This window comes from Bos indicus x Bos taurus, chromosome 7 (genome assembly GCF_003369695.1).
Source record: "Bos indicus x Bos taurus breed Angus x Brahman F1 hybrid chromosome 7, Bos_hybrid_MaternalHap_v2.0, whole genome shotgun sequence".
Lineage (NCBI taxonomy): Eukaryota > Metazoa > Chordata > Mammalia > Artiodactyla > Bovidae > Bos > Bos indicus x Bos taurus.
In genome coordinates this window covers 41,902,698-41,916,732 of record NC_040082.1, presented here as the reverse complement: position 1 = coordinate 41,916,732, position 14,035 = coordinate 41,902,698, and the positions used below count along the sequence as shown (strand labels likewise).

The 14,035-nt window shown below is 38.7% G+C and overlaps 1 protein-coding gene across 7 annotated transcripts in view; it reads right to left on the bottom strand.

Annotated features, from left to right (window-relative positions):
* Positions 1 to 392: 392 nt before the first annotated feature.
* Positions 393 to 14,035, bottom strand: part of HAVCR2 (hepatitis A virus cellular receptor 2) — a 49,489-nt gene continuing 35,846 nt past the window's right edge. For 3 of the 7 annotated variants that reach the window (XM_027545829.1, XM_027545828.1, XM_027545827.1), the window contains 3 exons: positions 10,926 to 10,966; positions 9,397 to 9,523; positions 393 to 3,588 (listed from right to left, as the gene is read on the bottom strand). In XM_027545829.1, coding sequence (XP_027401630.1) covers positions 3,350 to 3,588; positions 9,397 to 9,523; positions 10,926 to 10,966 — 407 coding nt within the window. In that variant the 3' untranslated portion in view covers positions 393 to 3,349. Of the gene's footprint in view, positions 3,589 to 5,666; positions 5,704 to 9,396; positions 9,524 to 10,925; positions 10,967 to 14,035 lie in introns of all 7 variants that reach the window. The other 4 variants (XM_027545831.1, XM_027545830.1, XM_027545833.1 and 1 more) reach the window with 3 other exon arrangements.

Here is a 14,035-nt window from a genome sequence, read left to right as displayed (position 1 = left end):
AGATTTGATATAGATATATAGATACATGGCTATTTCAGAACTGGCCAAATGAAGATAATTTTAAACACTGCATTGGAGTGTAAAATACTTTCATTTTACATGAAGTAGGTTTAAAAGGCATGAAATGTAGAAATTACAAAGGACAACATGTCAGATTGTCATAAGGCATGTTGTTAAGTATAGACTATAAACCTGCAACAAAATACTTTCCAAAGGTGACCCACCCACAAAACAATTACATTAAAAATAATGTGGGTATTTAAACATTCTACCACCACAACCACACTTGCATAGCTTAAACAATTTTTTAAAACATCATTACTTTCTCTGGAAAAAGAGTCACACCATAAGCAGAAGGAGCTTGACTAAGAATTACGAAAGAAAACTGCTACTATGTAAATGAGTGACCTTTATAATTACAGGCAATACAACTGAAAAAAAGATGTAGAGAGAGGATCTAGAATCTTGAAAGTCACATTTCTGATGCATTCTCTACTGCACAGCTTTTCCACTGAAAACTGGTTAAAATCTGAGCTCCCCTTAAGCTTGAGAACTCTCCAACCAAGTGTCCCAGCTGCCTCTCTCCTTTTCCCCTTTCCAGCTGAGTTCCAGAAAAGAATGACGAAAATCTTTAAAATTACAGATCTAGGGCATCTCTACTTACCTCTGGAAAGACTTTCTCAGTAGAAATATGGGGACAAAATTAATTTGTATTCAGTTAAAAAACAATTCAAACTTATGTGAAAATTAAATTTAAATGGAAATAAGCATAAGGGGATGTTCCCAAATAAATGAATGACAAGTCAAACCGCTTGGAATTTCTGCCTTGGGAATTCTAACACTAAAAGTGATAGGCAGATAAAACATGGCAAGATCTTAAATTTTCAGTCTGAAAAGATCAAGGAGCTTCTTCGGGCCCTGTGGGTGTCTATGGCAGAGATCTAGGAGAAAAATTTCTAAGGCACTTCTAAGAGAAAAACCACACATTCACTCTTCCTACGTTGTTTTTAATTAAGTAATCACTTGTCATCACCCAGACCCTTTGTGGGTTCCTTGATAGTTTGTTATCTTTCTGCCATCTTCCTCATTACAAATCACTGATACAGAGTTGACCCTACCCTGAAAACCAGGGTCCCAATCCCTGCTGGAACCACTCTTGACACGTCCAGAGTGATGCTACACACTACGCTGGCTGTGACCTGAGCTTATCCAAAGTCTTCATTTCTTTCTGTGAGGAGGAGGGTGGACAGGGAAACGTTGTGATCATACTTAAATCAATTTCTTTATTACAAAAAAATGGAGAAAATGATTCAAACAGTTATAGAAGCACATAAAAGGAAAAAGTGAAACTCTTGACTATTTGCCCCTGTGGAATAACCATATTAACTTTGGAATATGCTTCTGGAATATTTTACAGTAAAAGAAAAAAATAGTATTAACTATACTATTTTAGAATCTTTTTCTTTTTATTAGCAATATAGATTTCTCCTTTGACAAGTAACACAGCTCTGTGAAACTAGGGATTTTGTCTGTTTCCTTCACTACTATATTTCTAGGAACTAAATCACTGTCTGGCACAAACTAGGTGCCAAAAAATGTTCACTGAATGAATGAATGAGATCCTCCTTCCTGTCAGATCAGTCAGAAGTTCCATGGGGTCAGGGATGTGTCTATTCGGTCCCTGTGATCCCAGCACCAGAGTCCCTGGCACAAGGTAAGCACTTAGTATCTGTTGAACTAGCAAAACAACTCAATGATGAAACCACCTAATTTTTTTTTAACTGTTCCAGTGTGTTGGCAATACCATAATAACCATCTATTCCCCAATTCATGGAAAAAGTGTCTCACAAATACTGTTGCAAGAGTTGTTCTTATATATATATATATCCTTGTTTAAAGATTTTTTTAGGATAAGAATCCCTTTTGTGGGACAATCATTGACCTGGTTTAAATGTGTTCTGAAACCTCTTCCCTCTAGAATTTCATAAACTAAAAACACTTAAGATTAATTATTCAGCTTGTTTAAAAGCCACTGCCTTGAACTTTGCAAAATGATCTCCCTTTCAAATCTCCAGTAGAAAACCAATGCTTCCCAATCCTATCTAGATGCAGCCTGAACACTGTAACAAACAGGCTGCCTGCATCCTTGGTGACCAACATCTCCTGCATGCAACACAGTAGCACTTTAGTCATCACCCGGAGAAGGCCGTTTTCAGGCAGGTCTCTACTGTTGATTCATCCAGCAGAAAAGAGAAAGAAAACAGGAGAGTAATAGACTTCCAGGGCCTGAGCTGGAAGAAGATGCTAAGAAAATAAGAGCTGGACAAGACCAGAAACAGAGGATTAAGAGTATTTTTTAGTTCCCCACAAGTGAAGGTACAGAGCTCTATCTGAATTCTCCAATGGAAAAGTTTTTCCAGAAATTTGCCTTTCTGCTTGTTTAATTTTTTCACTCCAAAGATATTAAGTAAATCTCTATTATGTGTCAGAGTTGAGCCATAACTGAGGAGGAAAAAACAAGCAAGATGGACCTACTCTCCACCATCTTGGCACTGAAGCTTAAGGACCATTGTCGAAGCATGAAGGGATCTGACTCTGACAAATAAAGATGGCTAGAGACCTTCACCTACTTTCCACCAGGGAACAGAATTTGTGTCCCAGTCCTGCTTCTTCTTTTATGAAAAACACTGCTCCATTTCTCTCCATGAATGGAGAAGTCGGTTAGAGATCTTCCCCTTTGAGTACCCTCCAAGCAAAACTGGTCAATACACACTGAGCGTACTTCCTTTTTCTCCAGGAGCATCTGCCACACCACAGGCCTTGCTGGCCCATCTTCTTAACTGAGGCCAAGGAGAGCTGTGCATTGGCACTTACTGTTGCAGAGTCAACATTCAAAGAAGTATAAACCTTGAGGCTTTGAGGGAATCAAGACCATCTAGTCCTACTCCAGTAGTTTCCTAACCCCTTCTATGGATCACAGAGCTCTTTGAGAATCAGTGACCCTTTAGACTTCGTGTATTGAAAAAGACACACATGTATCTCAGCACATAATTTCCCCTGTATTTTCAGGAGTTTCATGGACACACCATGTAATCGAATATCTAGAATTCCAGAGATCCCATATTAAGAATTCTTACTCTCTATAAAAGCCCACTGGAGCTCTAATGTCCCAATTAGCAGTCTCTGAGTTGGGTGGATGGAACACAGAGGCAATGTAGTGCCTGTGTATTACCACACAGGTCCCAGCTCAATCCTCAAGTGAGCTAGTTATCTTTAAAATATGGAAAAACTCTGCTCGGTGGCCAAGGGCAGAATTTCTCAAATCAGTCAGCTGAGCCATCTCATGTTTTCAAAGAAGACAACACCAAGCCCCTAGATGAAGTGGTTGAATCTGGTGACGTTGAAAGGTGACAGCAGCCCAGAGGTTGTTAGGATTGATGCCCACTGTTGACGGAGCAGTAACACTCGTATGGATCCTCCACTTCATATATGTTTTCCTCAATGATATAGATGTTTTCCACTGGGTGCATCCCCTCTGCTGCTGTATTTGCCAACCCTGAAGGAGAAAGGTTGGCCAAAGTGATGAGGCTGTGGAAATAAAGTATTGTAGTTGAGTTAAGCATTTTCTGGACAACGTGTAGTAGAATTGAGAGAATGGGCTTTACTGAAGAGTTAGCAACCAAGGAAGTATATGATCCTTGATCAGGTCCTGACTAGGAAGGGAAAACATAAAATAGCAATGAAATAATCTGGGGAATACTCTGTACAAATTCAAATTAATCTGAAATTTCTTAGGTATAAAAGTGGAATTGTGTTATCTAAGAGAATATACTTATTCTGAGGAAGTGCAGACTAAAGTGTTTATGTGAAGTGTCAAGATGTCTGAAACACCTGTATAAATGGTTCAGAAAAAAAACAAAATTGTATACGTAAAGACAGAAACAAAGTAAATGTGACAAAATATCAAATAACATGCTCAAATTGCACTGTTATTTCAATTATTATGTGGGTTTAAACAATTCTGAAAAGTAAAAGGAATGTGTTATGGATCCAGTGAGACTTGAGTTTGAATTCTACCTCTGTTGCTTACCATCCGTAAGATCTAGGCTAAGTTGGATTTGCCTTTTCCATTTATTCATTAAAGAACTATTTAGTGTGTTACACACTGAGCCCATGCATCAAGAGATACTACAGTGAACAAAACACAAAAAGCTCCTGGAGGCTGTATATTAGTAAACTCAGGGTGTTAGGGTCCTCATCTATACAATAGGAATAAGTACTCTTCTCTCACAGGGCTGCTGTAAGGAACATTTATCCATGCAATCCTCAAATATTTATGAAGTGTGTACTAAGATTCAGGTGTGCACTAGGGGATACAGTTATTAATGTGGCTGATAACTTACTAATTTTCTACGGAGTTTACATTTATAGGTAGAGATAAAACATTAACCCAATAATTTCATAAAGAATCTCAGGGATGGCGGAGCCTGGTGGGCTGCCATCTATGGGGTTGCACAGAGTCGGACACGACTGAAGTGACTTAGCAGCAGCAGGAGCAGCAGTAGTACACATAAATGTAAATATTACCTATTGATATTATAACATTTCAGGTTTCAGCTCTAATAAATGCTGCTTATATATCATATAGAGCCATGATGATTAAATGTTTTATTTGGTCTTATTTTACTTTTTTACTGCAGACTATTTTGTCTTCATAACTAACTATACCATCTAGTGTGTGTGAATGCTAAGTCACTTCAGTTGTGTCCAACTCTTTATGATCCTAGGGACTGTAGCCTTCCAGGCTCCTCTGTCCATGGGATTCTCCAGGCAAGAGTGGGTTGCCATGCCCTCTTCTAAGGGATCTTCCCGACCCACGGAGTGAACCTGCATCTCTTATATCTCCTGCACTGGCAGGCAGGTTCTTCACCACTAACACCACCTAGACTTAGTCTAAAATTATTAGTGGTTCAGATAGTATTCAGTGGACAGAATCATTTTTTTCTTAAAATATATTTCATTCTGCCCATGTCCCAAATGTCACAGAAACCCAGTAAAAGTTATATAAGCTTTGTGTGTATGTAGTGTAATTAGGAATGGAGACTAATTCTGCAATATGACAGACAAGCAGTTTTCAACTCTGTTTGTATATTACAATTACCTAGAAAGTTTTTAGAACAATAAGGGCTTCCCTGGTGGCTCAGATAGTAAAGAATCCACCTGCAATGCAAGAGACCCGAGTTTGATCCCTGAGTAGGGAAGATCCACTGGAGAAAGGAATTGCCACCCACTCCAGTATTCCTTCCTGGAGAATTCCATGGACAGAGGAGCCTGGCGGGCTACAGTTCACGGGGTCACAAAGAGTCGGACACAAACTGAGCAACTAACTCTTTCACTTTTTCACTATGCTGAGACCTCATCCCCAAAGATTCTAAAGTATTTGCTCTGGGATAGACAAATATGTTTAAGTACCCTAGGTGATTCTAACAGGCAATCAGAGTTCAGAAGAACCAGGCTGAGTTATGAAAAGCTCTGAGAGTAGACGCTGAGCTTCTCGTTCACTTCTGTAACCAGTGGCCACCTAGAGCCTGGGTGGAGTAGGTGCTCAATCAGCTGACGGCTCACTCAAGATCCCCACCTTCTCCTACCCTACTCATGATTCTTACCTTGAATTTTGTATCTTCTCTTTTCTATCAGAATACCCTAAGTAGAAAGGCAAACGAAAGTCCACTTAAAATGATTTAATAAAATAAATGAGATAAAAAACAAAACACGCTAACGGGAGGCAAAGATTGTTTAGGGAAATCTGGTCTACCGGTTAAGATTGAATTACATCAAACCACTGATGTGTGTCTTGGTATATTACATAAACTGTGGTAGAAAGTAATAAAGATGTATTTTCATATTTAACAAATATAGGGAGTGCCTACTACATATCTGGTAGTATGCTAAAGCACCAGGGACACAAAAATGAATTATGAGCCCTGACATCATTAAGCTTGTCTTCCAGTGGGGAGACATTTAAGAAAAAAAAATAAGAAATAGAAAAAATAAAACAATTTCAAACTTGATGTGACAGAAAGAAAAGTACTGCAGCAAAATGGATTAACCTAGAGATTATCATACTGAGTGAAATAAGACAGAGAAAAACAAATATGGTATCATTTATATGTGAAAGCTAAAAACATTAAATAGCTTTATTTACAAAACAGAAACAGACTCACAGACATAGAAAACAAACTTATGGTTGCCAAAGGGTAGAGAGGAGCAGAGATTAATTAGGAGTATGGAATGAACAGATACATACCACTAAGATGATCTTTAAGATCAGTTCTGAAAGAAGAGAATGAGTCAGCCAAATGAAGAACCAGGGTGAGCATTCTGGATTGAGTAAAGCCCTGGTAAAGATGGTGATAAGTGCCTGAAACTGAAAGCATGACTGGAATAAAAGAGTGGTACAAGATAAGGTCTGAAATGGATGCTGGGCTAGATACTATAGGACCCTTGAAGCCATAATCAGGAGCTTGGGTTTTATCCTAAGATATAAGAAATAATTGAAGGCCAGAAAAATGATATAACTGGGTTTCAAGAAAATCACTTTGGTTGCTATGAGGAGAATGAACTAAAAGGAGGTATGAAAAAAAGAGCAGGTAAGGCATGAACTGCCTCAGAGTAAGGTAGTGACAGAGAGGCACAGAATCATGAATGGATTTTAGATATGTTTTGGGGAAAGTGCAAGAAGTGAAACTGGATTGTGTGTAGTTGGGATTGTGTGTTAGGAGTGAAGAAGGAGAGAATTCAAGGAGGGCTTCTAGCTCAGGCAACCACTTGGATGGTAGGGAAACACTATGATGAAGACCCAGCGAGGTGGGGTAGGGTTTTTAAAAGGTGGAATATAGACTCCAGAGCTCCTTTTTGGACACAGTAAGGTGGGAGACAAATAAGTAGAGATAACACCTGAACAGCTGGACAGTCAGTACCAACACCCTTGAGGGCTGAAGATAGAAACTAAGGATGACATTTAAGTCTATGGAAATATAGGTTATCATCATCCAGAGGGTATGGAGAGAGGAAAAACACCAGCTCTGGGGAATCTCAACAACTAAAGATCATGCTGAAGGAGAGAAAATTATAAAAATGACTGAAAAGGAGTGGCCAAAGTGAGAGTGGTCTTTCAGAAGTCAAGAGAAGGAAGACTTTTTTGGAATGAGTGAGGGTCAACAGGTGAATATTACTGAAAGATGGATGTATTGCAATGAAGACAGAGGTATCTACTGGGTTTATCAAAATGGAGATCACTGAGCTTGAACTAAAACTACTTCCATGGCAATTCAGGTGTAGAAGCTAAATGGGGCTGGGGGTGTTTGAAGAGTACAGAGGAATGAAATGTAGGAATAACTCATCTGAAATATGCCTGTGAAGGAGAGGAGAGAAATGGGAGTGGCAGGAGAGAAATGTGTGAACTAGATCTTATTTTTACACTAATAAAAAAAGCATAAATAGGAATGGAGAAAGAGATGATTTTGGAGAAAGCAATCAAAGGAAGAAGGAAGTCATGGCTATGCCAAAGTAGTTGAAACAGGCTTTTAATACTTCATTAGTGCAGTGAGAAGGGAGGGAGGTTTGAGAAGCAGTGAAATATGTGATGCTCATCTCAGACACTGCACTAGGAAGAAACAAGATTGCTGCACATTTCTGAGTGTCAATTTATGGCTTTGATGTCATGATTAAAAACCTGTTACCCTCGTTGTGTGATTTTCTCTAGCAGCTTCTAGGGAAAAGACTGCAAATTGTACACAACTTTCCCATCTATTCTTCTATGTAGTCATTTTTTTAATATAAATTTATTTATTTTAATTGGAGGCTAATTACTCTACAATATTGTATTGGTTTTGCCATATATCAACATGAATCCGCCATGGGTGTACACGTGTTCCCCATCCTGAACCCCCCTCCCACCTCCCTCCCCATACCATTTTGGCAGTTATCATATGTGTGTACAAAACACGACTTCTCCCACTCTTCATCAATTTCTTTCCATACCCTTTTACCCAAACCATAACAGTCCCCAATATCCAGGCCTTGGCAGAACACAAAAAGTGGGTGTTATCATTACTCCTATCAGCCTGTAGATTCCATATTCATGTGGTCAATTCCCAAACTCCACTGCTACCTCTCCATAAACTCAGGTAAGTGGGAGTGAGTAGCTTCTTCCTCTGAACAATTCATTTACCATTAATGGCAGAATAACAAAAAGGTAAGCAGCATAGCCCAGGTTTCAAATCCTCTATCAATTAACAGTGTCACGTTGGACTAAAAGTTACTTAACCTTTCAACACAATGGCTCTCCAACTGGTAAATGAGAACAATATTAGTACTTTTCTCAACAGGGTAATTATGAGGACTTAATGCACATAAAGCACTTGGAAGCTTTAAGCCACACAGGATGAGCAGCTCATCCCAGTTTTCCCTGGACTGTCCCAGTTTTAGCCCTGAAAACCCACATATTCAGACCCCCTACCCCGCTTCAGTCCTGGGAAATTTCGGAATGGTTTGTAATGCTACACACAGTCTATGTTTACAGATGAGTAAGAAAGGCTACTAAAATAATAGAGGTATAAGGCCTTGGCCTCTGCCCCAAAGAGAAGAGAATATATCACAATTATTAAAGTATGTGAGGCTTTCAGAGTGATGGAAGTGTTTGGTCATTGATTGTGGTGATGGTTTCCTGAGTGAAATCATCTACAAAAATTCATTAAGTTGGACACATTTTACATAGACAGTGTATCACATATAAATTATACTTATTTTTAAAAAATAAACATAATCAACTTAGAAGTAAAAAGTTTGCTGAGTGCCACAATGGAGGAAAATTACAAATGCTGCAACCTTGACCATGACCCAATGTTAAAGGAACCTGCTGCCCCTCTTTAAAGAACCACACGTAAGAGATACATAAGATAGAAAATGCATAGAAGGAAGTGATTGCTAATTCATGAATTTAAAATATTTATGCTCTTTACAAAATAAGAAAATAGGTACTAGAATCAACCTGCCTGAATCTGAATTCCAGCTTTGCCACTTACCGATTCTGAAACCTTGAGAAAACCTTGAAAGTTTACTGTCTCTAAGTGTTACTCTCCTCTGCTGTAAAAAAATGGGGATAACAGTACTACCTACCTTATAAGATGGTGATGATGATAAATATAAAAACATGCTTGTTACACAGTAAGCACTGAATAAAAACAAGCTATTATTAATCCTGTGATTTGAAAGGACTGAAGAGTATTGATTCTAATCAATATAACCTAATAATTATAATGTCTAGGTTTGGGTTGGTTCCTATATTAACAGTTCCTTATCAGAGGGAGAGAGAAGCACCATCAGATGACTTACATTTGAGAATTAGACCACCAGAGATAAGAATCAGAGCCAGCCCAGCAAAGACTCCTGCTCCTATGTAGAGGCCTGTTCTGGTGGTGGCACCCATGTCTTGTAACTCAGTAGCCAGTGTGGATATTTCCTATGGAAACGCAAACAGAATTACAGCAAATGGCCAGAAACCCATTGTCTGCCCAGGTAATCTCACGACTTATGCATCAGAACAGCCCTTTCACAGTATCCCAGGAAAGCAGGGACCTTGAAATGACTCACAATCTGTCCCCTTCTAGACAAACTTCAAACCACCCAAAGAAAAAGATTAGCTGAAGTTTTGGACTTAGCAAGAGAATAAGATATGCTTGTCTGCAGTATGGGTGGAGAAGTAGCCTTAGTAAATGGACTCCCAATTTCCCCAACAAAAATGAACATTAAAGTGGAACCCTATTTATATAAGATTCCCTCATGTTTCCAGGGAGTTTCAGAGAGGTCTAAATTTGGTGTTGTACCATGAAACCCCAATTTCCACAGAAAGATAGTGATTTAAAAGCTAGGAATTTGCAACCTGACAGTCTTGGGTTCAAATCCCAGTTCTGTCACCAAACAGCAGAGTCATCTTGTAAAGTTATCAGGAAAATCAAGTGACAAAAACCAGAAAACTTGGCACAGAGCCTGGTACAGGATAAATGTTCAATCAGCGATAGCTTTTATTGCTATTGCTCTGCATCCTGCTTCTAAACTTTCAGTTCATGTTCCCCCTTTAAAAAGAGCAACAGTGAACACTTTTAAAACAACATTAAGCAATTAAGTTCTCCATTTATTCAACCCACATTTACTGCAAGTGCACTGTGCAAATGCGCCCTGAGCAGTGTGGCACAAAGAGGTATTTAAAAGGCAGTCCTGGATTGCAAAGACCGCAGGACAAACACAAAATACTTGAGAGTGAGTCAGACTGTGTCAAATGAATGCAGACTCCCGGGTATGTCCTCAAACAATTTCCCAGTCACTGCTATCAGATTGTTTTCTAGTGGTTTTCCCTTGCATTCTGAGAAGGTGGGAGATATTAAAATGGTGGTTGATTGAAATACAGCTTTGTTTTTGTTTAGATATGTAAGTTCTTACCTTAGAATATTCCTGACTGGTGTCTTGTCATAAATAAATAAATTTAAACAAACAAACAATCTTTCTCACTAGGGTAGAAATGTTAACAAGGAAAAACACTACTCTCAGGAGATGCAGGGTGTCTGAACCCTCCACAGTGGTATACAGTTGTGAAATTTCAGGATAAGAACAAAATGCTAGTGAGTCTTCCTTTTGGCACACCTACTATGTGCCAGGCACTTTTATATGCATCATCTCACTCCATCCTTACAACAGGCCTCTGCAATTACAATTGTCATCAGCAACATGTTATAGTCAAGGAACCCAAAGACAAGGGAGATTAGGTATTTTTCCCCAAGGAAAGAGTGGACAGGAAGGAAGTCTAAAGCCATACTTTTTTTTCTTTGAGTTGAGCACGAGCTGAGTTCACACACACAGTTACTTACTGTCTGATTTTTATCATGGAGGGTCTTCAGTGTCCGTGTCTCTACCACAAAGAAGAAAAATAGCCAAAACAGTTAGGAATGCTCTTTTATATGAGGTTTGTTGTTTTTTTTTTTAAGCTGCCTATAATTCTACTTGAAATTAATTCTACTTCATACTCTTCACAATAATTAACTGAGAAACCAACGGAATTTATTGAACACTTACAAATCAACTCTAGGATGATGTTTTTTCACCCAGATAACAAACCGAACTACCTATGTTCTATGAAATGGAGACTTCTTCTGGGAAGACATATTTGAATATGTAGTTTGTTGTGTCCATAGGACCTAAAACGGTCTGCAAAATTCTAACAGCATTGACGATACACAAGCAGGCATTATAATTAGACTTTTTTTAGATCACATGACTGCTCTTCAATATTTATTTTGTTCATTTTTTAATTGACGTATAGTTGATTTACAATGTTGTGTTAGTTTCAGGTATACAGTAAAGTGATTCAGAATATATATAGTCTTTTTCAGATTCTTTTCCCTTACAGGTTATTACAACTTACTGAGTATAGTTCCCTGTGCTATACAGTAGATCTTTGTTGGTTATCTACTGTATATATCTGTGTGCTCAGTCGCTCAGTCATGTTCAACTCTTTGAGACCCCATGGACTGTAGCCTGCCAGGCTTCTCTGTTCATGGAACTTTTCCAGGCAAGAATACCAGAGTGGGTTGTCATTTCTTACTCCAGGGTATCTTCCTGATCCAGGGGTTGGACCCCATCTCTTGCATCTCATGCATTAGCAGGTGGATTCTTTACCACCAGGGCCAACTGGGATGCCTCGTCTATGTTAATCCCGAACTGCTAATTTATCCCTCCTTCACCCTTTTCCCTTTTGGTAGCCATCAGTTTGTTTCCTATGTCTATGAGTCTATTTCTGTTTTGTAAGTAAATTCATATGTATATATGCAATATGATACGACATTTGCCTTTCTCTGTCTGGCTCACTTCACTTAGTATGATAATCTCAAAGTCCACCCATGTTGCTGCAAATGGCATTATTTCATTTTTATAACTAAGTAATATTCCATTGTATAGATGTCCATCAACAAATGAATGGATAAAGATGTGGCATGATTAGACTCTGAAAGGTAACGAAAGTTGATTTTCTCAAAACCATTTAACATTAAGAGAGGGTATTTTGTTCCCTAAAAAATGAAAATAATAATAACTGTAACTATAATTTACTATGAATAGGCATTGTGTTAAATTCTTCAAGGAAGTATATCTCATTTAACACTCAAAACAACTATCTTACAGTAGGGAGTATCTGTCCCATTGCACAGATGAAGAAGCTGAGAATTAGGAAGCTAAATGACTTACCCAAGGTCATACAGCTTAGCGAATAACAGAAATGGCCTTCCAATTTAGGTCTGCGTGGCCTTAAGTACACACTTAACTATGCTGCCTCCAACAATGCTCACCTCAGCACTGTGATTACTAAGCTCATCATGTTGCCCAGATCCCAGATCACTTTCTTTCCTTTTTAGGTATTCATTTATTTATCTGCCTATCCATTCAATGAACATATATTACATCCCCACTCTATGCCAGGCACAGAGGACAGAACAGTGAACAAGATGGGTGCAGGCCCTTATCTCATAAACAATGCATTTTAAAAACCAATAAATTGTCAGCCTTGGGAAAAGTAAGGATGCAAACTCATTTTTCTGGTTGAGTCAGAGGCTATGAAACTTCCTAAATGCCATGGTCACTTTCTGGTAGCTTCAAAGTCTAAGCCTTTTAATGCTAAACTCCTGGCATACAGACTCTGATTTTAATACTACAAAAGCATATTCTCAGCCTAAAGTTTTGTTTATTTTTTAAGAAAAGGAAAGACGTTATCTCCCATTTACCTTTGCTCCTTTACGAAAAGGAATTTTAAAACCACACTGGTGGAACTACTAAGTAAACTACACATACAATATTTTCTAGTGTAAATCTAGTTTCTGCTTCCATACAATTACTTTTCTTGGCTTAAATGATAAGACTGTCTGACTTCTAACTTTTTTTTTTAACTTCATCTTACAGTGAAAATGATCAATCAACTAAAGCCCTATTGGGTTATCACAGCTTATTTTCACATAGATTGACGTCAACCAAGATGGGTGGGACAGATGGAGGAAGTTACAGTGTGTTTCCTAGAGGACCCAAGACTGGCGGAGCAGGTTGATGATATTAAAAGTATACAAACTTAATATTTACCATCTAGCATGTTTTATGTGCCTGACACAGTGCTTAGTACTCTACATGCACAATATCTTTTCATCTTCACCACCGCGTTGTTCTTGTTCAGTCACTAAGTCATGTCTGACTTGCAACCCCATGAACTACAGCATGTCAGGCTTCCCTGCCCTTTACTATCTCTGTGAGATTGCTCAAACTCATGTCCATTGAGTAAGTGATGCCATCCAACTATCTCATCCTCTGTAACCCCTTCTCTTGTCCTCAATATTTTCTAACATCAGGGTCTTTCCAATGAGTCAGCTCTTCACTTCAGGTGGCCAAAGTATTGGAGCTTCAGCTTCAGCACCAGTCTTTCCAATGAATATGCAGGGTTGATTTCCTTTAGGATTGACTGGTTTGATTTCCTTGCTGTCCAAAGGACTCTTAAGAGTCTTCTCCAACACTACAGTTCGAAAGTATCAGTTCTTCAGCGCTCAGCCTTCTGCATGGTCCAACTCTCACATCCATACATGACTACTGGAAAAACCATTTTGACCACACGGACCTTTGTCAGCAAAGTGATGTCTCTGCTTTTTAATACACTGTCTAGAGCTGCCATTGCTTTTCTTTGAAGAACCAAGCATCTTTTAATTCATGGCTGTAGTCACTGTGTGCAAAGTACTATTATTTTCCCATTTTTCAAATGAAGAAGTCTCAGAGAGGTATTTTGTCCAAGATCACATAGCTATTAACTGGAGAACCCAAGATTCAAATCAAGTCTACTTCCAGAGCTAAGGATTCATCCATGATCCAGTTCTGCTTTCTTCAGGTGGAAGAGAGATTTCATTTGTCCGATGTTCAAAGTTGGTTTAGGAACCTCAAAGACCCTTGGAAC